Genomic DNA, 26,492 nt, shown 5'->3' with positions numbered 1-26,492 from the left:
CTTTAGTGAAGCAATAGAAATTCCACACTAAAGGTAAAGGCACGCATTACAAACATAAAACGATCCCCGAGGTCTCTGTATTACGAGGTTAAATATTTATTGTTTAAAATAACACGTAGCAGCAAGCATACGTGTAACACATGCGTTAATGACTCGTGAGTTATGAAAAATAGCGACACCGGCGGTGAGAAATAATATTGTCTTAACTCCAGCTACCTGCATATAAATGACATATTTTGTGATATTATCAAGGGATTATAACAAGAAATGTTTACTACTAGAGAAATTTTACTAAAAGTCAATGAGCAACTTTAATAATGTGGACTACAAAGATACATACTTAATGAAGCTTATTACAAAAACAAAATATATCAGTCATGTATTGTACTAGCCATAATAATACACATTAACAGCACGGACATGCTTTCAACAAATGAAATGATTCAACAATCAGCGATTTCTGAAAAGGGTTTATTCTTATCAATGTTCAGATCCAAGCAGTGAAACAAACTCACGTCCATAACAATGTCATACAAATATCATTACAAAATTTTTACAATACAATATATATTCTTTGCATGATCCAAAATATTTGGTGGCCCCTAAAAATGATCACTTTCTCTATTTTCATGTATATTTTCAAATTCAGATTACAAAATAAAAGTTCACTATAAATTAAATTGCTCTCGGATCAAAAAAGGGAGCTTTTGAGATAATGTTTACTTCGCTATTGTTATTATTATTTCTAAATTCCACACAGAGAACTGTACAGTAGTTGGTGCATTCTGGGGTGGGGAAAACTAAAAATTCTTTACTGTGCAAGTGTCATGATTATACGAATACCCCAGCCCCAACTTCAAGGCATACAGTATATACTGCATCTAAATATCTTCAGTAAGTGTTCACATACATAAGGGCCAATTTCTTCCATGTAATGCCTGTGAATCTGAGCATTGCAACACTATTAAGTAAGCCATTTCTTGTATTTGAGTCTCTATTGGATCTGCTACTATACATCTCCAAAAGAAATAAATACATTCCTTTACAAGGTGACAAAATGACAAAAAAAGGCCTGGATATCACCAGCAGCTGAACCAATTACTGCGATTTGCTCTATTATTATTATTATTACGGTTATGAATAAATGGGAGACTGGGGGTAAAGGCATAAATAAAAGAAATTAAAACAGCAGATAAAATAAAATAACAGTAAACATACCTCCTGAGGTCTCTACATTACAACATAAAATATTCAAGTAGGAATTAACAACACGTAGCAGCAATCAAGTGTAAGACTACACACTTAACACATTCATAATATCTGCCAACATATTATTTCTGTTCTTGTAATTTTTTTTAGCATTGTCAGAAGCATTTCTGACCTCTCTTATCTGTTATTCATGTGAAACAGCTGGAATGTGCAAAAATGTTTTGCAGGAACACACAAACACAACACAACACAGACACACACAAACACCTGCCTGTATCCCATGGTGTTCAGATCTAAAATGATAAAACACACATCTGCTCACATGCTTTGTTTGAAATTGAACATGATCATCTCAAATCTCCACGTTTCCACTAGAACAATAAGAAAAAGTTCACATTTTTTAACACACAATGCAAGTTGTTTTCTATCTGGATCTAAGTCTACACCTCACACAACCGTTTTACTACAATTGATATCTGACAAAATGCAGACAAGCAATGTGAGAATAGGTTTAACTTCTATGATAACCTCTGAGATTTTAAGGTTTTTAAGGTCTGAATAGTGTCAGTAACTTTCAACCAGTTCTTAAAACACACACAGTAGCCTTAGATCCTCACACTTTTGGGATACATTTTAAAGGCTTTCTATTACACAGGAGGGACACAAGAATTGTCTCCACAAGCACTAGACTGTCCAGAATTTGACACAACACAATATGGGACAGTTTGAATTTCATGCAGGAGGTAAACAAATAATAGAAAAACTGAAAGAAGTAAGATATGAATGGAAAAAACATCACCCATTGTGTATGTGTGGAGAAGTGCATTATTACTGAAACTAGTCTTATCAGGGGCTAGAAAAATAGATTGCTCATTGGGCCACCAACATGCACAAAAAACAACTAAATATCCAGATTAACCCAGTCAGTTAAAACAGATATTACAAGCACCTTCAAAATCATGCTATGAGCAAACTAAGAAAGAAAAGACAATGATGTCCTATGTCCAAAAAGGAACAAAATGTGTGTTCAGCGTTCACTGACTGTCTATGTCAAACCACATAGGAAATCGTCGAATGGGACTCAACGAAACATATTGTAGGAATACACAAGCCTTGTACAGAGCGATGGAGCAGAACAACTCTTTAAACATTTTCACTGTATTGTGCTACTCTGTAGTCTTCCCTCTCGCTTTACACGTGCTAACTTAATACAACAAGTCAAAATATAAAATTAAATTGCAGTCATTCGGATTTATCTTCTTTATCTTTGCATTGCACTGCCAGTCTAAAACTCAGATGAAACCCCTTTCAGTGATATGAGAGGAATTAAATTTCTACGGATACATTATGAAGTATTATGAACCTGTTTGACAGAATGTCTTAAATGTTTGCGGATTACTGCTGTGCATAGCTGGCACACAAAAACACTGTCTGCACACATTCATGCAGTCGGGCTAGATCCTACATCACCCCATGCGTAGGACTAATGCTTAGCATCCAGTTTAGATTTACGCCCCACCCACCCATCATACCCTCTTTATAGTACAATCCAGAAAATAAACAAAACAACTCTGCATTTTCTCCAGGCACCTTCCAGTGTGCTCCAAAGGACCTAGAGAGTTTACACAAATCATTGTGCCATTGTTTTTTTTAAACCCGTTGAGCGTCCTGGTGAATGAATGTTAACAACATTTTTAGTTTTCACCCTTATGGCTGATTGTTATGACAAGACGAAAAAGCTTTCCTCCCTGTTTTGGTTTGGCGTGGTTTCTTCGACTAGCGCCGCATCTAACGCTTCCCTCCCACCCTGTCCAGAGGGGTCTAGTGGGCTGTTTGGTTCCCACCCCTGCTAGACTACCCTTCCCCCCAGGTAAAGGGCAACATATGCCCTGGGTATTAGAGGTTCCCATCCTCCCGTTGTAATAAGCTGAAACACAAGAGAGAAAGAGAATCATTAATATAAAGGTAGATCAGAAAGACCACCAACAGTTTAAGTTTACAAAAGACAACGTTTTCAACTGAAAACAGAAAACTTTTGCGTTTTGGCTGTTTGTTTACACAACAACAGTGTTTTGGGGTCTGAAAATGTAAACTTTCGAAAACGACACTGTTGTTGTTTCCCGTGTAAACACCTAAAATGAAGATTTGAGATGTCAGACGCATGCTGAGTTTAGTCTATAGAAATGCGGAAGTATAAGCAAAACAAAGACCAGTGGAGATAAATTGTTTATACACACATCGAAACACACATACAATACGTTGATTGTGCGCAGACATGTAGGTTTGCTTTACCAAGTGATATCACCAACTACTGGCCCGGCATACATTATACAGCGCTTTTGTCATCTTTTTTGTGGATCTATGTAAAAGTGGATAGTTTTGACCATGTTGTGCTGTATTTTTTTTGAAAGATTTTTTTCACCTTCTCACTACATTAATATTGTGCAAACATAGCATATATCACTACTAATGTAGATAAATATGCATAAGTTCTCAAAGCGTTTCATTATAGTTCAACTATAATGAAATCTGCATTCTCATATGTAACAAGGTCTGGAATTTGATACTTAAAAAATGATATCACCCCAAATATTTACAATAGAAAACAGCGGGCTAGGTGATTTCTAGAATCGGCAAATTGAATTATGAGAAAATTACAGTATTTGGCATATTTTGGAACACATCTATAGGCCTAATTATTTGTTGGCCTAGTTGTTTGATTCAGATGGATATCTTCAGCACACCTTTGTGGTAAAGAACATGCTAAACAAATCAACCTCTGACACTCCTCAATTGGTTTAGCTGTCGTAACAAATGTCCCGTAGCGAATGGATATTTACCTCTTTAACCTGGTTACATCTACACCCCGTAGAGTGCTGCAAGTCTCTCTTTGAGTGGAAGGGGAAACTGGTCAGAAAAGCATCTCCAATTCTCATCTCCGACCTGATTCTTAAACCCATGCAAGATCTAACAGGAAACATACACTTTACTATGAATCCCAAATCCATAATCACTTTAAATGGATAGTTCACCCAAAAATGAAAAATACTGTCATGAATTACTCATCCTCAAGTTGTTCCAAACCTGTATACATTTATTTGTTTGGCTGTACACAAATATATTTGGAAAAAAGTTAGCAATAGAGATGTTTGAGACTACCATAAGGGGAAAGAAAAGACTTAAGAAAAACCAACAGATCTGGGGCACATGTGACAAGATTTTTTGACTTCCCCAGAAATCTCAGTTGCTAACATTCATCTAAATCTATTTCTTTGCGTTCAACAAAACAAATACAGTTATACAGGTCTAGAACAACACGAGGTTGTGTAATTTATGACAGAAATTTCATTTTTTGGTGAAGGCTTTAAAACCTTTCCTTGAAGAACATTAAAAGAACATAAAATAAATGTAGTGCTCTACCTTATAAAACATTTCTCGAAGATCGTCTTTTGGGTTCATCCAGGATGCCACAGCATCACAGAAAAATATAAAGTCCTGAAGGGGTGGAAACAAGATCATTTCTCATATTTCAGAGAACTCAGAGACCCATCAGTGAGATTAAAGAGTGCCTTACCTGCACCACACCACCAGGGTTGACCGTGATCATGGTGCAGATACCGCGGAAAGCGGAGTCTTTTTCTTCATTGTCTCTTATATTGCGAAGAGAAGTGCACCTAGTGAGGCGAAGAACCCATTTTCAAATAACAAGCCTGCGCGGTTATTTTTGCAAGTGGAATAACACAGTTAACACAATATCATGACTACCACCTCAGAGCACCTTTCAGCACAGAAATTGGTCGACTGAGAAATCAAAACTTATCTTCTTTAAACTGTAAACATTCATTGTTGAACTAGACGTTCAAGAGATTTTGTGTTTATCAGAAGAATTCAGTTTGATTCCCTGACAATCCCTGATTTCACAGAAATGTAAGGTCTATTTTTGAAACATTATTATGCATCTATGTTTGGGGGGGTTATCATCTGTGTTTGCCAGGTACGTTGCAAGCACTTCAAACCTAATTTAAGTTCCTTTAGCTTTCACTAAAATATCCTCATTACTTGCATTTCATTATTTACTTTTATTAATTACTCAATTTAAATGAAATATTCTTCAAAATAAAAATATCTATATAGCACCAAGTCAGCTTCTGGTTTAAAATGCAAATTTCACGGCAGGCATTCTGGGATAGAATCATGCAGCTATATCTAATGGGCAGGAGCTTTTCTCTTTTTTTCATTTAACTATTTCCTTTCCTAAAACCAGCAAGCATTCGATATTATCCCATGCACTCGATTAGTTGTTAGATAGCAACAATAAAAGACGAAAACAGAAGTGAAAACTGAAATAAATCAATTGAGAATACATGAAGGTGCTACTGAGGCAAATTAAACGACAAGACCTACAGTAGGGACAGGGTTAGTCACATGGTTGGCAATGATTTAGACTGAATCATAAAGAACAGAGAGAGAGCGAGCGAGCGAAAGGAAAAGAGAGAAAGAGATAGAGATGCCTGCTCTCAAATATCTTGAAAAGGCCCCCTATCTAGTATCAAATGAAGATCAGTGGAAAAAGTACAATCGTTATTTGTTTACAAATCTTTGGGGACCTTTGCATATTAGCACAAATATCAAGCAAGACCACAAGATAGGCAGGGGCCGTTTCAAGAACACCCGGAAAAGGTCTGGACAGAGAAAGAGAGAGAGTGTATGAGAGAAAGAAAGAGAACCACAGGGGAAAGATAGATAGAAGATAGACAGAAAGAAATGAATGAAATAAAAGATTGAATAATACACACCAGGGTCTTATAAACTGCTGTAGCATGGGTGCCACCTCTTGAGGACAAACGTAACCAAGACGACCAATTGTTATTGCTAAGGTAACGCAATCACGGTTATACAGCACCAAACGCCAACCAAGACATGAGCGAATGAGGGGGGAGGAGAAAACAAAAAGAAACAAACAAACAAACAAACAGACAACTCAGAAACAGAACTCAACAGAATCTGTGTATGAGAATAAACACTAGTGCTCTTCACAGCCCCGGACTACAGGGTCAAATGTAAAATATGACACTTAAAAAAAACATTTATCTCTCGTTTAAGGGAGGAGTCCTAAGAAACACACTTTCTTTGCAGGTTAGAAATTGAAAGTCGAATCGTAGAAGAAGTAAATGTCTATTGGTGAAACTCTTCAAGATGACCGTTACATGAGAGTTACGATTGCAAGATAAACACTCGCACTCGTGTTTAATACACAAACTTGTTTCCTAAGATTTTCTCCCTTAAACTCACAAATTTTTTCCAGTAGAACAGAAATGTTTTTTCTTTTTTCTGTCTCTTTTGTTTCTTTAAGAAATGCATATTACGCCAAGCGAACTACATGGAGAGGACAAGATTCCACCAGGATCTTAAGAGGCACAGAGGAGGGAGACCTAAGTTTAAGAGACACAAAACTATGCAACATTCTCATTAAAAGACAGGCATTTATGAACAGTCCAATGAGACATGCAGAAAGCAGATGATTGGCTCATTAGAGAACGCCGTTCAGTGCAGGATAGGCTGATTCAAGATATTAAGTATATCGAACCGTTATGTAGTAGTATATAGTAGTTGAAAAGGTCGAGAAATGAATATGAAAATCATTGACCTATTGCTGTAACACATGCAAAAAAAAATTAAAATACGTTATTATGATACACGTTTTCTTTAAAGCGTTTTTAACGTTTTGTGTGCTTAGTAATACAAAAAGAACATCTATCAGCGATCCTGCATCAAACGTTAGCCGTCCTTACCTAAACAACATTCAACATCTATTGGCAGATATGCATTCACATTGAGAAAGAAAAGGAACTAAAAACAACAGAAATAAATCGACGAACAGGAACACATCTACAAGTACCCTTGTTTCTGTGGGTGTATATTAGGAACGTTCAACCTCATTTCAGATTTCAAAAAGCCTAACTTGGGCGGCCATTATGGCTCAGGCTACAGCTTTAACTGCAGCTGCCCAATCAGAGTGGAGCGTAACTGGGATACATTTTGCAAGGTTCAGGTGCTATACTTTCATGTAAACACCACAGATTTAGATCAGAGTTTAGCAGATCCGTCTAAAACTAAATTAATATTTAAGGTTTAAAGCTTTGACTAAAAACATTGAAATCAACATACAGCAGAACTTGAGACTCCTCAAATCTGGTTTACAGCTATAATACATTCATCTTTGTTTGCAATACTTCACTGATTGATTCACTGATCAGTCATTACCACGGCTGGACAGTTGCAAGGTCTGTTATACTCGTATATAAAGGTGCTGATAAAACTCCGTTTAACAAAAAAAATCATTTTAGTTCTCACAATTGTCACGATTCATTACTCATCTGAATACTGTGCAACGGAAACAATATCCACATTCATTTATCATTTCTTTTTATTATTTTTAACCTTATTACCATCAAACCTTGTAAGGTCCAACTCCTGGAGTTTGTATGGAGATTAATAAGCACTGCAGAATGGGGACTGGGAGAGTTTGGAAAAAAAGGAGGGGAGCAGAAACCTCTTGTGAGGGGTCAGCCTGGTCTCGCACCCCTCAAATGGTACCTGTATTTTCCAGCAGAGTCTTGGGTGTGTTGGGTCTGTTAATAATCTCCAACAGCTGTTGAAGAACCATTGGGACATACGGCTGCATCTCAGACCCTGAGAGGAGACAAAGAGCATATGAACATTTGAGGAAAAAATGTGAGGCTTCTTATCTTTTATAAATATTAAATGATGATACTCACCCATCTGAATAGATATTTCTCCAATGGCCCATGTTGCATTGTTGCACACTGATATCAATTCTGGGTTCAGGTTGGTGCCCAAGACAGGCATAAAATTAGCTGGGAAAAGATTAACGTCAACAAGTTTCAGTATCAGCAAGCACAGTTAACAGAAATAGATTTTATTTCATGAAGTGAATGTGTGTAACCACATACCAATGCAGGGCTTCACATGCTGGAAGCAGGCTTTGGTCAAATCTCCCAACAGAGCAAAAGAACTCTGCCGAACCTCTGGCATTTTATCCTGAGGAAAAAAACTATTTACAAAGCTGCAGCAGTTTTAGCTTTCCTGTAGCTCAGTGGTGAGAGCATGGCACTAGCAATGCCAAGGTCATGGGTTCGATCCCAGGGGGTTGCACATACTTAGAAACAAATGTATAGTATAATACAATGTAAGTCGCTTTGGATAAAAGCATCTGCCAAATCCACAAATGTAAATCATGCATCCCTTGTTCTATGCTACAAAATCTTGGTTTTGTAATTGTTGACTGTTTTTATGGTTACCTGCATGCACTGGTACATAAGAGTGAGAATGTTGCTACGGGCAACAAGCTGCTCTATGTTTCCACTGAGCCCTTCTGCTAATCCACTGAGGAGATCCAGAGCCACGATCATGAAATCTTTATCAGGAGCTTCATAGAACTCAGGCTGAGTCTGTTGAAGCTGTGACACAGAAAGAAAGAGAGACTTGAATAAATAATGCGGTCAAAGACACATAGGCTTTTGTATAAAACAAAAGTATGCACATAAACGTTCAATGTTTGCATGATAAATGTTTTAAAGGTCTAGCGTAGAAGCATCTAGTGGTGAGGTTGCAAATTGCAGCCTATGGCGCACTCCAAACCTCCCTTTCAAAGCACTACAGAGGCTGACACAAAATTATGATGTAGTCATGTCTTCGTTTTATTGCCCAAGGAGATAACATATATACAAAACGTGCTTTAGGGCTGCTGTAGAAACAACAAGGTGTATTCAATGCTAGAGGACCCACAGTGTATGCAGATAGAATTTATATTTAACAGCATAATTTGCGTCTGTCTATGTGAAGAATCTTACCACAGCCTGGGCGAGTGTTTTCTGGACCAGGTTGACACAGCGCTGATAGACAGGTTCACAGTATGGCAGAAAGCCACTCTGAAGAGCAGTGGCCACAGACGAGAGACACTGTATGATGAACGAAGAATTAGACATAATCTTTATGCCACCTATGATGATCTCACACAAAAAATCACAGCTACGATGTATATGCTAATTTTCTGTGACATTTGCTAAATATGCCAATTAATATGTCTTGTCTTAAAGGGATAGTTCACCCAAAAATGAAAATGATATCCTGAAATGATTTTGTTATTCCAAACCTATAACTTTCTTTGTTCTGTTGAACACAGAGAAAGATATTTGGAAGAATGTTACCAACTGACAGTTTTGGGGCATCATATTAGAAAACAATTTAATGGTGATGCTTTCAGTAAACAGATGCCCAAATCCTATTTTTTGGCATGAGATGCGGGTACTCCTGATTAAAAATAATTTATTTGCTGTTGCTTTAGGCTAACATCTGACTGGTTCATGGATTGTGAAGATACCAAGGTTACAGGCGTAACACAAGATAAATGGCCTTTCTAAAGGTCTCCCAGAATGGTTTGCTTTCCTAAATTTCTCAAAATAACTTATTTTTTGTACAGAACCAAAAAATAAACAATTATCTTTCCTCCTATGGTAGTCAACAATGATCTGGATTACAATTTTTTTGATAAAAAATTATTATAAAAATAAAATTCTACAGTAGGCCAATCAGAATCTACCATTCCATAAACTCCATTAACAACGCGTTTAAAGATACACTTTCACTTATTTACCTCTAGTAAGGGAAAGAGGTCTTTGTCCTCGTCTTTAAGCTGGTTCCACTTCTGAATCAAAGGAGGCATCAGCATCTGAATATATTCCTGCATATACAGAATACAATTATGTACATAAAAACACACAAACAGCAACCTGCAGCTGTACACGTGTATTTATTAGACATGCACTGACAGTTTGTGCCGGCACAATACACTATACATCTATGTCTAAGAGAAAGATACAGTCTATAAATGTAAGTGCTTCTGTGTTTGAAAGTGCATTACTGGTTTATTGAGATGATGGCCCACAGAGTCAGCCAGAGTCCCAATGGCATCGTAGAGGATGAGCAGGTTCTTGTGCTGGTATTTACTGAAAGCAAACACTAACGTGTCCAAAATGTAAGCGAGGTACGGCACCAGCTCAGTGCACGCCTCCTCCTCTAGGGTTGCAAAGGCACTGTGAGAGGCAGAAGGAGAATTACTGAGAATAATTCAACTTCATGGGGTCTTCAAAACTTCAAAACCATACTAGGCATCATGCTCACCTGCAGGCGGCCTCTTGGACACGCTTGTTGCTGTCCAGAATGCGCTTGAGCAGTTCAGTCATGAGAGGTTTGAGGTAGGTGTCGGGAGGCTGGCTAACCACCCAGTGGGCGTACCGACTCAGAGTCCAGCAGGTGATGGATCGAACCAGAGCCTTCTTATCAGAGAGACAGAGTACCAAATGAGGAATCAACTCTGGCAGGTAAGGAATCATTCCCTGCATACACCCTAAAAGGGAGAAAATGAGAGGATGTTTTCGGTTAGTTTATTAAATGCGAATTATAGCACCTTATTGTGGATGGTTTTTAAATACCTTCAGCAATTGCTCCCAGCACAAGTATGCCAGACTCTTTAACAAGCCACTCTGGATGGAACAACAGTTCTTTCAGCAGAGGAAGAATATGCAACAGCAAATCATCCCTGAAAACATTTGCCAGGACATCCAGTGCAGCTGCAGAACACTTTCCTAAGAACACGACAAATGCAAAAAGTATTTTAATTGCTTTTGCAACCAAGAATCAAGGATTTGACGTCAGCCCTCTCTTACTTAGATTCCAGTCAGAGATGGTTTCATCATCATCCAGATCATCGTCATCATCCTCCTCTTCTTCAATGGAGTCTCCACCCTCATGTTGCTGGGCAACGGTGCGCGAGCGATGGAATCTCGGGCGAATGTCCTGCTCGTTGTCTGGGATTGCTTCATCTTCTTCAACATCACCCTGATAATCATATATGAATTTGGACATTTTATGCAAATAACTATTTTAAAAACATTTCTTTATGGTGCGTTTACGTGATAAAATACGAAGAAAGTAGAATGATAAAAGTAAACAGACCTTCAAAAGGATTATGTCAATCTCAGAGTATTTCATTCCATTGACAAGCACTGGTATCAACCTGCAACAAAAACACACATGAACACATGTTTGAACAATCTGAGTGGCTGTGCATTGCAAGGTTGAATCTTTAACCTAAAAGAAAAGGAACACTCCACTCGAAATATAAACATTCTGTCATGTTTCAAACCAATATACATTTCTTTGTTTGGTTTAAGACAAAGAACGAGATTTGGAAGAATGTTAGCAACTGACAGTTCTGGAGACTACCATAGTAGGATTTGTATTGTTCTGTTGAACAATTTTGAGGAATTTAGTAAAGCTTATGATGCCCCAGATCTATCAGTCGAACATTCTTCCAAATATATTTTTTGTGTTCAACTGAACAAAGAAATGTATACAGGAATTCAAGACTTGAACTATCCCTTTAAATACCAAGCCCAAGGTTTGCATTCACAATATATTTTTCCTGGACTAAACAAAACTAAATTTTCTTGACTTTATATGTAATTACGTAAAAGAAATTGCTATGATATTACTCACTTTGGCAGGTGTCCACACAGAACCTCTTTACACACCGGTTGCTCTGCAAGTGTGAGCCAGAACTCACAAGCCTCCAGAGCAACATTTTCATCCTGGTCCTGCGTCCTTTGTAACATGTACTGTTAAACACAAGGAACGAATATGAAAATGTAGGTTTGAAGGTGGGTCAATCTTGCGGACATTGCTGCCACACTATAATTCTACAAGATGCTGCTATTAGATCATTTTACCTATTTGGATATGACATTATTTATAATCATAAAATATTTAAAACTGTTAAACATGATAATTTATGATACCAGCTAATTCCTGAGAAGGTCAGTGTACACACTTTATTATGTTTTTGAGTGGTTGAATGGGGGTGGTCTAACCTCAATTATGTTGTGCATGTGAGGAAGGAGACGGTCTAGTCGAACTTCTAAAAGCATGACTAAAGCACTGCACACATTCTTCCTTACTTCTGGCTCCTCATCGCCTGCCAGTGCAAATAGGTTCTATGGTACACACAGATACGCACGACAAAACATGACCATCATTTCCTAATAACTACAAAACTGACAACTTTTATTCCATTATGTGACAGAAAATAATTTCTGGAGTTGGTCTACATACCTCAATAAAAGGATCTATGTGCAGCATTAGGGCCTGTGTTCTGCTGATGATGAACTGGTTCACACAGGCAATGGCATGTGACCTACGACAGAACACAAGCATATAAAACATATCAAAATTTGTTAACATTATTTCCGGCAACTGTAGTTGTCTTAACAATCATAAAAGGCCAACAACATGCTAACTAATGGTCAGAAAACGATCTTTATTGACTGCTATCGAGATGGCAATGCTTTTTTATGTATGCAGTTTGATTTGTCCCACCTGATCTTGGGGCTGCTGTGCTTAAAGAACTGCAAGAATTTTGGGATCATCACATTGAGGGGGCGGTCCAACATGTCACTGTCCAGGATCTCAGCAGAGTCCTCGCAGATCTTTTGCAGAGCTCCGAAAGCACCCTGAAAGAACACACCAGGAACAAAAAAATAACCTTAGATTTCAATCTAGAGTGCTAGAATCAACAAAGCTGTCGTAACAAGCCGTGAGTGTCGGAGAGAGACCAGTGCTTTCTCTCTGAGAGAAAGCCGATCCTTTCAGTAAACAGATGCCCAGATCCTATTTTTTGGCAGGAGATGCGGGTACTCTTGATTAAAAATAATTTATTTGCTGTTGCTTTAGGCTAACATCTGACTGGTTCATGGATTGTGAAGATACCAAGGTTACAGGCTTAACACAAGATAAACGGCCTTTCTATTCTGAATGTGTTTATGACAGTAGCCAGGACAAGAGGTAATCCTGACCATCCAAGATGATTCAAAACAATCCAAAACCAAACCCCCGAAGCAAAGGCACCCCCTAACGCATCAAGCTCCCTCACAGACATTCCACCTGTGAGGAATTTAATCAGGTCAAGAGCACAAACAGCACCATGGCAACGAGCTGTCTGGCCTGACTGTCGCCATGACAACCGTCTCCACTGTCAGCTTGCACTTGGTTGGAGACGGCATATTTTGAGCTGGAAAGCAGAGAGAAAAGAACAGAGAGGACAGCTCCTTTCAAGGTCAAAACAAACATACAACGTTTATTACAATATTTAATGAATAAACTTTTTGTGTTTACGTCTATAATGTTGATGACGATGATCAGATAATCTATCTATACAATCACAATAATGCATGGCATCAGTTAAAGGGATAATTAACCCAAAAATGGGTTCTAACCCAAAAAATTCTATCATCATTTCCTCACCCTCATGTAATTTCATACCTGTATAAATGACTTTGTTCTGTTGAACACAAAGATATTTGAAAGGATGTTAGGAATTTTTAGTTCTGGGACATCATTCACTACCATAGTATGAAAAAAAAATGGATATCAAAGGTGCCTCTGAACTGTTTGTTTTCCGTAATTCTTTCAAAATATCTCATTTTGTGTTCAACAGAACAAGACAATATACTATATTTTTTTCTACTATGGCGCTGGATGATGTCCCAGAATTGATAATTGCTAACCTTCTTCCATATATATTTATTTGTGTTTAACAGAACAATAAAATGTATACAGGTTTGAAACAACCCGAGGGTGAGTCATTTATGAGAGAATTTACATTTTGGGTAAACTATCCCTTTAACTGACAATAATTAAGTTTGATATATTAGCAACCCCTCAAGAGAAAAAAACCCCCAGAAAAAACAAACAATGGCCTTTGGATAAACTTGCAATGATAGTAGAATTAACAAATAATATAAAATGTAATTACAGTAAATAATATATAATAACTTAGATCATTTCTTTATAGGGTGCACGGCCTCTTTCAGACAACAATGACTCATTAAAGGTCAGGACTATCCTAACCTTGCTGCCTAGATAACATATGACATTTCTGCACGTTTAACCAATTATAAAGCCTTAACCTATTCTACACCCAAGCTAAATAAAGTCTCCGACATTCTGAAATTGATTTATGTCTCGTGACAGCTCAGAATGCATCTATCAGCCAGAGGAGTCATATTCCACAACAAACCAGAGGACCATACGATTAAATGCATGAATTCTTTGACCCCCAACTCACAAAATGCCTGCTGTGTATGTATTCATTTATATTTAGGCATTTAACAGATTTCTGATCTAAGTGACTTCAAGGTATATGAATCAGAGAGTGTGTTCACTGGGAACTGAACTTGTGACCTTGGCTTAGCCGGCAGCATGGTCCACCAGTCAAGCTACAGGAACACTTTCTGGGCACATGGAAAGGAATAGCTAGTGATTCTCCCACTCGGCATGCCAGTGTAAGCTGGTGTGTGAGCTTGGACTTTTTTTCAGTACCACAGACACTACTATATATAGATGCATAATATGCATATTCTAGACAGCATGCTGCATGAGGATTTGGCAATCATTATAGACAGGCAGTATGACATTCCTATAACACACCCACCAAGCACCATGGGAAGGCAGAGGATGTAATCTGACACGCACAAAACTGCAATGAGTCTGTGTAAATTAGCCTTATATAAAACACCCTTTTAGGGTTCTAACTTATATTAATGAATTCATCAGCAATTGTTAATTCCCTGACACACAGCCCTGTTTAAAAGGCGACATGCAGTAATTGTGTAAACACCATCTCCAACCGTGTCTGTGATTAGTTGTGATCACATCTGATCTCCACAGCAGAAAATAACTGACCTCAATCTGTGCTAACAAGCCTGCTCAGCAAGAGTCTCATAGTCACACAGAGAACTGTACGGTGTATGCTGAGTCTCTTTGTTCGTGTGTGGGTGTGGGAAACTGAATTTATTCGAGTAGTACGTAAAATTAGCATCTCAGGTGTGTGCTCACCAGGGTTATGACCTTGCATCTTTGCTCAACCACAACACAAGCACTTATAAATTGCAAAACATAAAATCTACTCGCAGACAAGCCCGGAAGCACCCGAGCTTACAAAGCACCGTCCTAATTACAGACCGAACCTCAAAAATGCAAACTTTCAACACTACAGTCAACGTGCGTCATCAAAGCAGAGATTGCTTTGCCTGTCTGTATGACACCACCGCATGTACATCGATTGTACTTATCTAATTTCAAGCGATTACCTTCTTGAGCCCAGATGCCTACAACTCTAGGGATTTCAAATGCATGTATGAAAATATAATTTGCCTTGTGTCCAATATGTTTGAGTGACTGTGTCCCACTAAAAGGAATACACGCATTTATTGAACTAGTAAAGGAAAAAATCAAGGGACTGCAAGCACAACTGGGCAGAAAGTTTTTTTAATTGTCAAATTGTCTGTACCCGGATTGCAACATTAAACAAGGTGTATAAAAGTATTTTTTGGGGTTTTATTTGCACTACATTTCTGTCTACTTCTATTGTCAAAATACCCCAATGCTTTATAAATAAGAATAGTCCAAATCTGATTCTCGGTTATTGACAAACATAACCGATCACTAAATAGTAAAGAAAACCTTAAGTTTTGCATTTGTGCATGTTGGTATTATGATTAAATCATACCTTAAAGCAGGATAAATCATATCACAATTATGATTTTTAACAAAACATTACGACTAAATTGCCAGACTAACAAGCAAACTAAATCAACGACAGATAACAACATTGCCATAGAACAACATGATGAGCACCAAATCTATTATGAACAGACAGCAAAATAATGGCGAATACTTGACAGACAAATGAAAAATAATAATAATAATGTACACTAACACTCTTCTCTCAACAGGTAGTGGTTTAGCTTTTGTTTAAACTAGTAACTTTGTATTAGCACCTATTGTACTATTGGTCTTTGTATGACATATCGCTTATTGCTCCCCGAACTCTTTGTAAGTCACTTTGGATAAAAGCGTCTGCTAAATGACTAAATGTAAATGTCAAATGATGATGTGCATTCCGCTCATGTGGAAGTCAGAAAAGAAAACACCCTTAAGAGGTATGCAACGTTAACATGTGTTACAGCAACAGCTGAGAGCTTAGATCACGAAGACATAATACAATTATTCCTTATCTATCCATCAAAATCTTAGCTTCAGTTGAGTATACTAGGGGGAAAAAACATGATATAATGAGATATGTGACTGAAGAACTGTTTACACCTGGTACTAAGATCTGTCCCGGGTGAAGACACATCATTATTTACCTCTTCTGTGATGACGTATATTGTTATTTACAGAAAATTGAGTTTATACAATAAATTGATAAACTGAGTTTATTGTAGAAAGCCTCATGTACATAAAAGCTAAATCAAGTTACGTTAGCAGCATTAACGCTACAAATGTGATGTGGTCACATGCACTTTCCACTATTTTAGGGCCCGATCACAAGATGTGTTAAACACCTTTACACAAATAATCAGCACTGAACACCTGTGATTGGATCACTCAATACATATTGCAATACCAAATGAGGCAAAATGAGTGTATATGTCTTACTTCACAAGTGTTATAGTCCTCTGAGTCCAGCAGTAAACATAGTTTAGGTAGAAGTTCTGGCCAGTTCTGTAACTCTCCTTTAGAGGCTATAGTTGTGATCAAAATGCCTGAGGAAAAGAAAGAGTCAATATAGAACCTTTATTATGACGATTACCATTTAGATCAGTGGTAATTAAACTTTTTAGTTGTAAGGCCCCATTTGTGTAGCTTGTGTAGCTAACAATTTTTGGTTCCCACGTTAGTTTTTGAATTCCAGAAAGTTATCTTCTATGTTTTGTTTTAAGTTTTCTTAACGGAAATAGAATGTTAGTTTATGTTCCCCTAACGTTATAGAAACCATATAACGTTTTATTTCCGTTGATAACCAAAAACAAACCTTTCTGGGACCAGAGACTAACGTTAGGGGAACGTTAGCCTAAAATATTTTTCTTGGTCTGTTTTGGCTCGCCAAGTCATTTTTGAGTATATCCATGCTGTGTTTTTATCCATGGCTAATCTAATCTAATTAAAATAAGTAAAATATATCATCACACACAAAATGGAGGATGAAATCAATGCATTAGATACTTCTTTTAGCCAGATCCTTTTTCATTACTGAAGTCATTTTCGATTTATCAGCACAGTGTACCATTTATAATAAAACCACACTGTGTACATCAGCATCAGACATTATAGATATTAAAATAAAACAACTAATGACTTCAACACAATATACATGATTTAAAGAAGATATTTATTGACAGAAGAATTTATTTTATTGAATTATCTTCAGTCTAACAGTATTCTTGTCTCGCCACTGCATTATACCGCGGCTCCATTTTCACATATAACAATCAAAAGCCCGAGTTTCAGTCCTTACATCATGGTCTGTTGATTTAGATGTGTCAAATCAATCGAACATATATGTTTACTCTCAAATCTTTAGCGCGTTAGTGAGTGAGGTAAAACAAAATGAACGTTAATTTTTAAATGACGGGAGATCTAGTGATGACGGGAGCGCACACATACAGTTACAGACAACCGCACTAAAGAAATATACATGGATTTATGATTTTTTTTCATTTAGCTTAACTATTATTTTCAGCCATTAAAGGGCACATTTATTAATTTGATTTGGTTAGTATAAATGTGATCTTAATCTCTGTATTGCACATGTCATCTGACGTATACCAGATTCAACAATTTCTAACATAAAAAATATTCACTTTAGGGGTACGTTTTGTGTTTGCTGGGTAGAATTTTAAACTTAGAATTTGAATTAAACCAGTAATATATTTAGCTTTACAATGATAGAACATCAATCATTTTGTTTGGTGGTCTTATTTTAGGTTTCTAGATTTCATAAAATGCCACAAAATCTGTGATCAATCGTTAAACATCCCCAATTCATCACTTTGTGTAAAACATGTTTATTGAATCAATAAAAAAATTTCCCAAACAGAATGATTACATTTTTTTAATTCTGCAAACAGATGCTGGGTAACCATGTAGAAACATAGCAACTCTTCACACAGTCTAATCACAACGAGAAAACACAACTAATCTAGACCATCCTGGTGCACCACAAAAATCAATAAATCATCTTACACCAAAAAACAACACAAAAGCCATACACAGACCCAGAGGCACAATAAAGTCGATGTCATGGCTCTGATCCAGACGCTAAATGCACTGCCAGTCCATACTCACCCACTGTGGCTCTAATGAGCGGTGAGGAGTCTCCAATATTCTGCAGGCACTCATTTTTGATGAAGTCAGAGACGCCATTCGGGAAGTTCTGGTAATGGGCTCTAACGTTGTTCTTCAGAATGAGACCACTAAGAGAGCGAGTGGGCTCATCTATGTGAGGGAAAAAAGGGTACAGTTTATGACCAAAAAAACACATTGTATGATGTAAAACCCCACAAAGGACGCAGGTTCAAAAGATCCGGCAGAGCACTTGATAGATTACATTTAACCTAAAGTCTCGTGAAGCACTAATAGTGCTGGTATTAGAACTTGCAATACTTCAACACCATTTGAATCCAAACATTGCATAACGGGTCTCATGATTCAACATCTACTCTTTTTTTGATCAAAGCCATCTCTTCCAGTTAATGCGATAAGATTCCCTCTTAATATATTACATTTCCCTCGAACTGTCATGGCAGACCTCATAAATGGCATCAAATAGCCACACTGCAGATCAACAGACGGCAATTTCCTGCATCTGCTACTGTAGCACTGCCTCCTAATACAAGATGTGTCAATGCACAAACAATAGAACGATGTTCAATGAGGTTATACACAGGGATCAAGGTCCATCTTACCTTCTGTCTTTAGTTTTGTGAGCACAAATATCAAGTAGTTGTTGAAATCTGGATATTGATTAAGCTGCTCAAGTTTCTGTTGTGCACATTAAGGAACATCATGCAAACCACAGAGTAGCCGGGCTAAAACAACAGGGCTAACGTGTTTTAAGGTAAGTACTAAAAACGTGTATTATTACAGGCTATTAACATGTGTATACATTACATTGCATAAATCTATGTGACATGCCTCATCAAAGCATAACGCGCAAATAATGTGTAATAAAAAATTACGCATGCAGTAAGATGCATTACATAAACATGTACGTCGACTTTAGAGACTGAATGCAAATCACACTAGATACAAAAAAATATGATTTGTTTTTTATCGAAAACTACATAAACATATCCATTTGAATACGTCAAAACACACAAAGAGAGGGTGTGTTAATATCCAACGAGATTATTTCCACACAACATGTGGCGTTAAAGATAAAACACGTTGGTCGTGTTAAACTGGCATCGCTCATTTCTGATGTCTTTGTTTGAGCTGCATCCGATTATATAAAATCGTGATAACAAAACTCGCACCGAAGATTCGTCCGCGTATCAACAACTATTCAAACGCGCCTATTGTGTCCAAAACGCTATCAGTGTAGGTTTTGAGACCCGCCCAGTGTTTCATTAGATCAAATGATTGTTTATAAATAATCGCAGATGCGATACAGTTTCTCGTGCGAGCTGTAGGAGAGTTGACAGCAGATGGACCCGCTATCTCATCTTAGCTCGACAAATACTGACACCATATAGGTGACATACTAATCCACTACAAATAAAACATAAACACGGTCTCTGGTCACCGCGTGCACGATACAAGAATGAAGTACAAGAAGCGAACGCTAAATCACAGGCCAACTCTTACAACAACTGCACCATCCCTCCTCCACAGTCTTTCAATGCTCCGTTTTTAACGTGGTAAAGGATACTTGTTGAACGGATCGTTGTGTGGATGTGTCGGGGGACTGTGATTCCTTGAGTAGCTGTAAGATCTGCTGAAGTCCCTGTTCGTCGGGTTTCCACTGGCACTCCATCTTGTGTGGTAGGAGCCTCTCTCTCTCTCTCTCTCTCTGTATGCCCAGACACAGATCTACAGCCTTTCACATCAAATAACGGCCTCCACCTTGACCTTCAGTTTTAAAACCGAACGCGATTACGCTTAGAAAGAAAACAGGGGCTACGTGAACGTCTACGTTCAATGGACCCGTCTGAAAATACGCGTTTCTTGGGACGTCGGGGTCTGAGTAACGCTAAGCTAGCTCACACATACACGGACTCGGTCTGGTCTGGATCACCGCACATCTACAGCGATAAGCCTCTATCCTCTGGGTAGCGTTGGCTGGTCCTAGCGCCTGTCACAATACCATGCGGAACACTCATTGGTTTATCAAAGCAAGTTGATACCCGAATCAGACGTATGTACGCCCGGCTAGCTCAGTCGGTAGAGCATGAGACTCTTAATCTCAGGGTCGTGGGTTCGAGCCCCACGTTGGGCGAGTGATCTTTTTAAACATAGAAAATTATGTCTTTTTTTCAACAAAATTAACCATTTAAAGTGATGGTTCACACCAAAATGTAAACATTTCTTTGTTCAATTGAACACAGAGAGAGATATTTGGATAAAGACGGTTTGCTCGTCTACATTCTTCAAAATATATTTTATGTGTTTAACAGAATTAATAATAAAGTGTTTAGAAAAGTACATGTTAAACAACAGGGTGTTTTTTTATACAGTAAAAAGAAGTGAAAGCCTTATGGCTGTCCGCAACTTTAGGCATTCATGGCTAAACCTTAACCGATTGTTTAGCCACCAAATGAGCCCGGTCAAGATCAAGAACCCCATTATTATACAGATTTAGGTACATTTAGTTATCTGTTACCTAATTAGGATTATTGTGTTTGTATATTTAAACATTAATACTAAGGATTATTCAATAGCTCTCTTGATTTTATTCAAACCGTAACTGGGAAAACACATACACAAGTTGCACCATATGAGCAAATTGATGCTACATTTCATATTCTAAATAGTAGAAATGTTTAAATACTGATTCAGTACCATCACATTTACATTTAGTCATTTAGCAGAGGCTTTTATCCAAAGCAAAGAATTCAAAGAGCAATAAGCAATATGTCATAAAAGAGCAATAGTACAATAGGTGCTAATACAAAGTTACTAGTTTCAACAAAAGATAAACCACTACCTGTTGAGAGAGAGGGTTAGTGTTTTTTATTTGTCTGTCAGATATTCACAGAAGAGATGGGCTTTGCATAGTTTTTGAAGGTTGTGAGAGATGTGGTTGACCGGAATGTTCCACCAGAAAGGAGTTGTGAAGGAGAATGAGAGGGAAGGGGATTTAGTGCCCTTATGAGAAGGGATTACAAAACGCTGCTCGTTTGCTGAACGCAGGGTTCTTGATGGGGTGTAGGAGGGTGTGAAAGTATGCCGGTGCAGATCCAGTGATAGTCCTGTTTATGCATGTGAAACACCTTGGTATTGTATAAAAACATTTCAACCACTGATCTTTTGATCTTTTTAAATGACTATCAGCATGTATAGAGTGACATTGATTATCAGTGTATTAACCAAATGCTTTTTATTGCTGCTAAACATGGAAAATTATGTGACTGTTTTACTGATCTATAAAGAAAAACCTCTTCAAAAACATAATCAACCATTACATTACAGGAACGTGACATTTCAAAGGGTTTTCAAAGTCTAGTTCTTTAGCCGAAGATATCTGCGGTTGTATTAATAAGAAACGTGGTAGTCGATGCCAAAGCATGAGCTTGGATTTGACTTGAACGGGGGCTTCAGAAGGTGCAGATGAAGAGTATATTTACTGAGACTCTTCTGCTCCGTGCTCACTCTGACAGTAGTGTGGACTGCAGGGGTCTAAGAGTCCTTCGGCTGGTTTTTCTCTCTTGCTCCATTATTCCCAGCGGCCTCTTCTTTCCTAAGGGAGTGTGACACAGGAAATCATCCAGGGTCTGCTCGGTGATCTGGCCAGTGTCTTCCAACCGTCTGACCACCTGCTCTACACTCCCCTCCCATAGTCCATTAGCACTCTTCTTCCTCAACACATTAACCTTAGACAAACAGAGAGGAGCAGAAGATAACACAAAAAGAGAATGAGACAGAGAGAAACCTGCTGCGCAATCTGTTTTTCATACAATAGCCATATTCAAATCTGAATTAAGTGTAATTTATATATCCTTAAAAACATTTTTATATACACTACCTGTCAAGAGTTTAGGACACTTGGACTTGTGGAAATGTTTCCTAAAATCTGGAGAACTTTATAAACTATAATCTATGCCAAATTAGTTTTACTTTCAAATATAAATTATGCTGTCTTTTCTTTTTAAATGATTAATGTATTTTTTAAAGGGATAAGTTGGACAAGTGCCCCAGCATTCACGGGAATACCTTTTAAAAAGCATCCCAGGGGATAGCTCATGACGATGGTTGAATGTCAACACTTTGCAATGAGTAGATAAAATACAATATATTTTTACTTACATTTTTTTTATTCCATCTAACCCTAATAAAGAACAATTTAAGTCTCAGTAATGTACTGTAGTTATAATGGCATAGTTATATACTGATATATATATATATATATATATATATATATCTTACCACTTCCTGAGAGAATTCTGGTTTCTTCACAAACACTGGAGTCTTTGACACCAGGGCTGTTGTAAGGACATAGATTGCATCTTTCATGGACCCTGACATAGCCAGTATGACAACCTAAAAACAAAGTGGTTACACATTAAGCACATTTCAAAGCATTCATTTAGACATAAACACACAAACAAACTTGCCTTTAGGTTCTGGCACAGTAGGCTGTCTGTGCACATGATCTGAGAGAAGATTGTCTGAGCTCTCTCTGCGTCATTCTAAAATAAACAAGAAATAAAGTATTCAAACTATGCTTAATTTAACTACACTTAACTAAATTATACTCATCTGCAAGAATGCAAATTGAGTTTCAACTTAATACAATATTTTTTTATTTAAATTTAATATGAAGATTTATTTCATCTTACCTGTTTGAGAGCAAGGGCCGTGGCAAAGCAATAGGCAAGTCTTGGGATAAGACTGCCTTTTGTTTGACCTTCTTCCAACATGGCCAAACAGACACGATATGACTTTGAGGTGTTCTTTCAATCACATAACACAACATTAGGCAGTAGACTTACAAACAATACAAACATACGTTATTTCGTTACTTTAAACTTTATACAATAACTTTGAAGAGACAACATTTTTGGAATTAGGAATGACAGAATGTTGAGTAAACAGAATGTTCTGACAAACATGACAAGATTACAGAGGATTCTATACCGCATGTTAATTCTAAACCAACAGTCTGTTTCATTGGTTTAAAGTAATAAATAAATGGCAGATTTTTGCAAAATGTACTCAAACACGCATTACTTTTCAACCGGTGTATTATTTCTTTCAATACAAGCCTTCAACTCTCAAATGCGTTTATATAGCAAGCCCTTACCAGTTTATAGCAAGTAGCAATAGCTAATGTTAAGGTGTCTTTATTAAATGGCACTCCAAAGCTTTTCATTTTTCCCACCACGTCTAGGCCACCTGGGAAAAAGAAGAAAAGAGACAGTATAGACCCTAATTTTGAAACTATGCTGACAAAAGACTTTGTAATAGAGATACATGCCAAAAAAACTTACTTTCATAGCATCCTTTATTGAAAAGCATGTCAATGGCAATATTGAATGATGTGGAGTCTGAAAAAAACCCTTTCAATGCCTATGCAAGGACAAAATGCATGTTAATTCCATCTTTTTACCACAATCTCAAATACAATCTATCCACAAGTGCAAAAAAAACAGCAGTGCTTTTGTACATTGTGTGCTTATGTGAAAGTACCGAATCCATCAGAGTTGTGGCTGCCAGCTCCTCTAAACCCAGTTCATAGCACAACCTCATAAAAAGAGGACCAAACCGGAATTCCCCAAATGCCATATTGCGATTCTCTTCATGGTACCTGCCCAACAAATTAAACAAAGAGGAATACATTAAGCATAGATTTTTAAGATAATCTTTGTTCTGCTAGCACTTAGCAGAATCCAATTGTTACTTGTTAGGAAAAAATAAACATCTTTGATATAAAGATGAATAATGACGAAATATGAAAAATGATGCAGGTGGGTCAGACAATTACCTGTAAATCGCATTTCTTGCTATGATAACGTCTTCGGAAGACTGGCATAAGTGCAAAAGGAGTTTCAATTCATCTTTCAAGATTAGCTCTTTTTTCTCCATCTTCTGGTTTACCATATCAAAATAATAACCTGTTGAACATTCGGGACATCAGATAAACTACATTGTCAGTTCTGTTATGAGACATTACAGTATATGGTACTGTGTCATAGTATTAAAGTGACAGTGACACCTGCCTTTTGATCCTGCCACTTGATGGGCCACGGCAAGTTTCCTGTCCTGAAAATCCTGCAGCTTTAGGACATCTTCAGATAAGAGATAGCGTTTGGCTGAAACGGGTGTCACATGTAGGTCAAGTTATTTTACTAATCGTTAACATCAATATTTTTAAGAGAAGTGCAGATCTGGCGCAGATAACGCATTTAAGTGTACTTCATCAGCAAGGACGACACTGTATATTTAGATGCACATGTATGCACAAGTGTAACGAACATAAGGGTCACTTCTTTAAGCATGACATTGGCCCTTCACTCACAGGGTGACTGACTATGATGGTGTGCTTGTACTGCTAAAGTTACACTAAATACACAATCGCATTATGAGGTTGTAGCAAATACCTCCGTCTCGACATTTCAAACAGTCTGACTGCAGGGCTCCACGGAGCACTGCTGCTTTTGCTGTATCGGTCAGTATAATGCGAACATAACCGCTCAGTCCCCTCATCGCCATGTCTGAACTGAACCAGCTCACGCCGAGTGTCGCACGGTGTCCTGTCCTACAATTCATTGAATACCTAAGTATTAAGTAATGTAAATATATTTAAGCACGTTAAGTTTTGCGACAGACAACAAACATTTATTTAGTCTAAAAGCAAATTTCGGAATGACATCTTCAATTTACGTTACCAAACAAGTATTTAGTTAAACCGGACACCCCCGTTTTTGGTTAAACTGGAACAATCCAAGATGGAGCTCTGCTGTAAACGGCATGTTTACAACAGATGCAGTGTAACACTTTATTAATTCATTTAATTTTTATTTACAGAAAAGGATTTGCCAATGACTGTGAAATAAATACTATTAACGTTGCTTTAAAATGTATATATATATATATTTTACTGGTCAATCTTAGTGTACAACATATGTACTCTATATAAAGGAAGCAAATTCATATCGAACAGCAGATGGCGCTACTGATCAGAGAATAAACTAGGGGCGTAGAGACAAGTAGATGAGGATAAAGTTTGTGAACAAACTTTATGTTGGCTTGAGAAAGTCTGGTTTAAAAGTTTGAATTGTGTAGAGTTGTACACTGTGAAAAGTGGACAGTTTAAAAGACAGACAGACAGACAGATGAGTAGATAAATAGTTTATGTTTAAAAGTTAATAATTGTAGAGACTGAAAGAAAGATGGATGGATGGATGGATGGATGGATGGATGGATGGATGGATGGATGGATGGATGGATGGATGGATGATATTAGTGCATTTAGCAGACATGTTTATAAAAAGCGATAAAATTATAATTTTTTTTAAGAAAAGAGATAGAAAGGAAAAAGAGGTCAGTGTTATAGATATAAAGATAAATAAATATTTAGATCAATAGATTTGCATTTAGTCATTAAGCAGACACATTTATCGAAAGCAACATCCCAAAACGACAAAATTATTATTTAATTTTTTTAAGCAAGAGATAGAAAAGAAAAAGAGGTTAGTGTTATCGAAAAAAGGATAAATAGATAAAACGATAAGTAGATATGTAGGTAAATAGGTAGGTCTAATTTTAAAGAAATTTTATAATTACAGTTAATCATTTTAAAGAAAGAAATATTTTAAGAAAAGAGATACAAAGGAAAAAGAGGTTAGTGTTAGATAAAAAGATAAATAAATAATTAGAAAACAAGATAAGTAGGTAGGTAGACAGACAGACAGACAGACAGAAAGCTAGACAGATTTGCATTTAGTCATTAAGCAGACGCATTTATCCAAAGCAACATTTAAAAAACATTATTCCAAAGCGACAAAATTATTATTTTATTTTTTTAAGAAAAGAGATAGAAAAGAAAAAGGTTAGTGTTATCGATAAAGAGATAAAGAGATAAAGAGATAAAAAGATAAGTTGGTAGATAGGTAGGTATGAATGCAGAGATTTATAGAGAG

The 26,492-nt window shown here is 37.2% G+C and overlaps 2 protein-coding genes across 2 annotated transcripts; both read right to left on the bottom strand.

Moving 5' to 3' along the window:
• Window positions 1-460: 460 nt before the first annotated feature.
• Window positions 461-20,460, bottom strand: tnpo1 (transportin 1). Its single transcript, XM_079479539.1, has 24 exons — window positions 20,063-20,460; window positions 19,098-19,173; window positions 18,478-18,627; window positions 16,789-16,895; window positions 12,667-12,800; window positions 12,403-12,484; window positions 12,162-12,284; window positions 11,791-11,909; window positions 11,248-11,308; window positions 10,959-11,130; window positions 10,725-10,877; window positions 10,414-10,639; window positions 10,154-10,325; window positions 9,887-9,973; window positions 9,084-9,191; window positions 8,532-8,690; window positions 8,184-8,271; window positions 7,989-8,087; window positions 7,807-7,902; window positions 6,006-6,081; window positions 4,784-4,883; window positions 4,630-4,704; window positions 4,050-4,176; window positions 461-3,136 (listed from the first exon to the last, which is right to left on the bottom strand). Exons 1-23 carry the CDS (start codon window positions 20,165-20,167, stop codon window positions 4,069-4,071), a joined length of 2,676 nt encoding a protein of 891 aa, XP_079335665.1. The 5' UTR covers window positions 20,168-20,460; the 3' UTR covers window positions 461-3,136; window positions 4,050-4,068.
• A 361-nt stretch (window positions 20,461-20,821) lies between these two features.
• On the bottom strand, window positions 20,822-25,320 carry ptcd2 (pentatricopeptide repeat domain 2). The gene is made up of 11 exons (XM_079474185.1): window positions 25,239-25,320; window positions 24,951-25,108; window positions 24,570-24,662; window positions 24,335-24,464; window positions 24,040-24,157; window positions 23,841-23,919; window positions 23,654-23,745; window positions 23,190-23,303; window positions 22,965-23,039; window positions 22,777-22,890; window positions 20,822-22,223 (listed from the first exon to the last, which is right to left on the bottom strand). Exons 2-11 carry the CDS (start codon window positions 25,060-25,062, stop codon window positions 21,999-22,001), a joined length of 1,152 nt encoding a protein of 383 aa, XP_079330311.1. The 5' UTR covers window positions 25,063-25,108; window positions 25,239-25,320; the 3' UTR covers window positions 20,822-21,998.
• Window positions 25,321-26,492: the final 1,172 nt, after the last annotated feature.

The sequence above is a fragment of the Barbatula barbatula genome, assembly GCF_947034865.1.
Source record: "Barbatula barbatula genome assembly, chromosome: 2".
Taxonomy (NCBI): domain Eukaryota; kingdom Metazoa; phylum Chordata; class Actinopteri; order Cypriniformes; family Nemacheilidae; genus Barbatula; species Barbatula barbatula.
This window is presented reverse-complemented; position numbering and strand designations above follow the sequence as displayed.